At 35.7% G+C, this 3,390-nt stretch overlaps 1 protein-coding gene across 1 annotated transcript in view; it reads left to right on the top strand.

Annotated features, from left to right (window-relative positions):
- The window catches only part of LOC111084019 (death domain-associated protein 6-like), a gene marked incomplete at its 3' end in the record, with an annotated part of 4,483 nt that extends 1,676 nt beyond the window's left edge, over window positions 1-2,807 (top strand). The window contains exons 2-4 of the mRNA XM_022380792.1: window positions 1,084-1,251; window positions 2,295-2,521; window positions 2,656-2,807. Of these exons, the coding sequence (XP_022236500.1) occupies window positions 1,084-1,251; window positions 2,295-2,521; window positions 2,656-2,807 (547 nt within the window). The remainder of the gene's footprint in view (window positions 1-1,083; window positions 1,252-2,294; window positions 2,522-2,655) is intronic.
- Window positions 2,808-3,390: the final 583 nt, after the last annotated feature.

Raw genomic sequence — 3,390 nt, 5'->3', positions numbered from 1 at the left:
AGAGATGTGTTGTTCCATGAGGGTAGTTGCGAGAGATGTGTTGTTCCATGAGGGTAGTTGCAAGAAATATGTTGTTCCTTGAGGGTAGTTGCCTGCTAGCTCAGCACTTAAAGAGTTTCTAATGCTAAAATTCTGGGTTTGATATCTGCAGTTGGCAGAGCACAGATAGCCCATATAAAGGCACAACTAGATTAAATAGTAAAAGACTGACTTTTGTTAACTGATCTTTAATAATATTTTTTGCTTAACAGTACAATGTAAATTTAAGCAAGAGATAACTTGATACTAACAAGCAGCTTTTTGTACAACATGCATGTGTGTTTTTACCCTCTCAAGATGGGTCATGTATGTGCATTAACCCTCTCAAGATGGGTCATGTGTGTGTATTAACACTCTCCAGATGGATCATGGGTCGTGTGTGTGTGTGTATTAACCCTCTCCATATGGGTCACGGGTCATATGTGTGTGTGTTTGTGTGCAATAACCCTCTCTAGATGGGTCACGGGTCATGTGTGTGCATTAACCCTCTCCAGATGGGTCATGGATCATGTGTGTGTACTAACCCTCTCCAGATGGGTCATGGATCATGTGTGTGTACTAACCCTCTCCAGATGGGTCATGGATCATGTGTGTGTACTAACCCTCTCCAGATGGGTCATGGGTAATATGTGTGTATTAACCCTCTCCAAACGGGTCATGCGTGTGTATTAACCCTCTCCAGACTGGTCATGGGTGTGCATTAACCCTCTCCAGATGGGTCATGTGTGTGTATTAACCCCCTCCAGACGGGTCATGCGTGTGTATTAACTCCTCTCCAGACTGGTCATGGGTGTGCATTAACCCTCTCCAGATGGGTCATGGATCATGTGTGTGCATTAACCCTCTCCAGATGGGTCATGTGTGTGCATTAACCCTCTCCAGATGGGTCATGTGTTGTGTACTAACTCTCTCCAGACGAGTCATGGGTCGTGTGTGTGTGTATTAACCCTCTCCAGATGTGTCATGGGTCATGTGTGTGTATTAAATATAATTGTTTAGTGTGGTGTGAGAAAGTGCTTAACTTTTATTTTTCTCTCTCTTTAGGAATCGCCACAGGAGTTATAAGATCCACTTTAAGTTCTTACCTTACAAAGCTTACAAGACCCATTTTTATTTAAACCCTAATAGAGTTCTCCAGTATATGGAGAAAGTTTTCCTGAAGAAGCTGGTTGTGGCAACCCGTAAGAAGTTACTAGTTATGTCAGATTTCAGGTGAGTCTTTGATTGGTGAATATTCATTATGGAGGTTATATATTCTTTAACCATCATGTAATTTTTTTATCACAACCTATTGTTAACCTGATGTTTGATTTTCTGTGTTTTGCTCGTGCCTCATTCCTGGTGTTTTCAATTTGTTTTCAAATTTCTAAGTTTATTTTATGTGCTTTGATCCTGAGCCAATGAAGGAAAATGAACCAACACAGCAAATTTATGTTTCAATTTATTAAATCATTTTAAAGGTGGTGAAAAAAAAAATGTTTCAAATTTTGTTGGCTAAAAATTAATCATAATAATTAAAACATGTAGACATCTGAGTACAGCCAATCATAATAATTAAAACATGTAGACATTTGAGTACAGCCAATCATAATAATGAAAACATCTAGACTTTTGAGTGCAGCCAATCATAATAATGGAAACATCTAGACTTTTGAGTACAGCCAATCATAATAATGGAAACATGTAGACTTTTGAGTACAGCCAATCATAATAATAGAAACATCTAGACTTTTGAGTACAGCCAATCATAATAATGGAAACATCTAGACTTTTGAGTACAGCCAATCATAATAATGGAAACATCTAGACTTTTGAGTACAGCCAATCATAATAATAGAAACATCTAGACTTTTGAGTACAGCCAATCATAATAATGAAAACATCTATACTTTTGAGTACAGCCAATCATAATAATGAAAACATCTATACTTTTGAGTACAGCCAATCATAATAATAGAAACATCTAGACTTTTGAGTACAGCCAATCATAATAATGAAAACATCTATACTTTTGAGTACAGCCAATCATAATAATGAAACCTCTAGACTTTGAGTACAGCCAATCATAATAATGAAAACATCTAACTTTTGAGTACAGCCAATCATAATAATGAAAACATCTATACTTTTGAGTACAGCCAATCATAATAATGAAAACATCTATACTTTTGAGTACAGCCAATCATAATAATGAAAACATCTAGACTTTTGAGTACAGCCAATCATAATAATGAAAACATCTATTTGGCTTCTAGACTTTTGAGTACGGCAACCAGACGAGAGAAAGGTTCTAAGACAGCTGTGGATGAAGACTCTCAGGGGAATTCTATGGCACCCGAACCCGATGGAGGAGAGGGAGAGAGTTCTGATGAAGGTGAAGGAGATGGTGATACAACATCCACTAAGTTTCGACGACGACATGATCAAGACCTGGAATATGAAGAACCAGAAGAAGAAGAAATGATGAAAGAGGAGGAGTCAGGTAAAGCTGAATTAACTTGTTTGATGTTTTTTGTACATCCTATTGATTGGAACTAATTTTCATTTTGCTACATTGCTACAAACCCAGTAATTCTAACACCCACAGTGATAAATCATGTCTACTTTTTACATCAGACAATGAGGATTTTGAAGGAGAAGAACTAACAGTGAAACAAGAAGAGGATGAAGAAGATGACAGCCAAGAAGCACTTGTAGAAGAGATGGTATCAAAAAAAATAAAACAAGAACGAGAGATTTTGGACACAGTAAAAGCAAAACGTGTTAATGTAAGTACATTCTGTTATTTTTATTGAGTTTGGTAAATTTTTCCTTCAGGATTGTACTACTTGATAATTTTTACACCACATCTAATGAAGGAGAAGTGCACTGAAAATTGCTAAATTTTTAAAGGCTTAACAACCTACGTCAAATATCATCTGAGTACAAAGGTCATAACTAGAAGAGAATTATTTGCTTGACTTCTTTATTTACTGTTCTATGTTTTAGGAAAAATAACTTTAAGAATTTGTTTCAAAATAGTAATAATCTATATACATATATAATGTATAATAATTGAAATACTAGTCGACTAAAACACAGCCAAGACAAGTTACTTTGTACAGACCAAAGGTCAGTTTATCTAATTTGATATGGTGACAGTAGCCGTGTCATTGTAACTTCTGTATTGTTAGCGAGGCCTGGCTGAGAGGTCAATATGATAAAAATAATAAATATATATAAATGTATAATGTTATGAGATTTAAGCTAATTCGTCTAAACAATTATCTTTTCGTGTTCATTCTAGAATGAAAGAGGCATAATTTATATTTATTTCCTAATTTTTATGGTGGTTGTGAGATCGGTCAAATT

The sequence above is a fragment of the Limulus polyphemus genome, unplaced genomic scaffold (genome assembly GCF_000517525.1).
Source record: "Limulus polyphemus unplaced genomic scaffold, Limulus_polyphemus-2.1.2 Scaffold12857, whole genome shotgun sequence".
NCBI lineage: Eukaryota > Metazoa > Arthropoda > Merostomata > Xiphosura > Limulidae > Limulus > Limulus polyphemus.
Note: the sequence above shows the minus strand (reverse complement) of the source record. Positions and strands in the feature narration are given on the sequence as shown.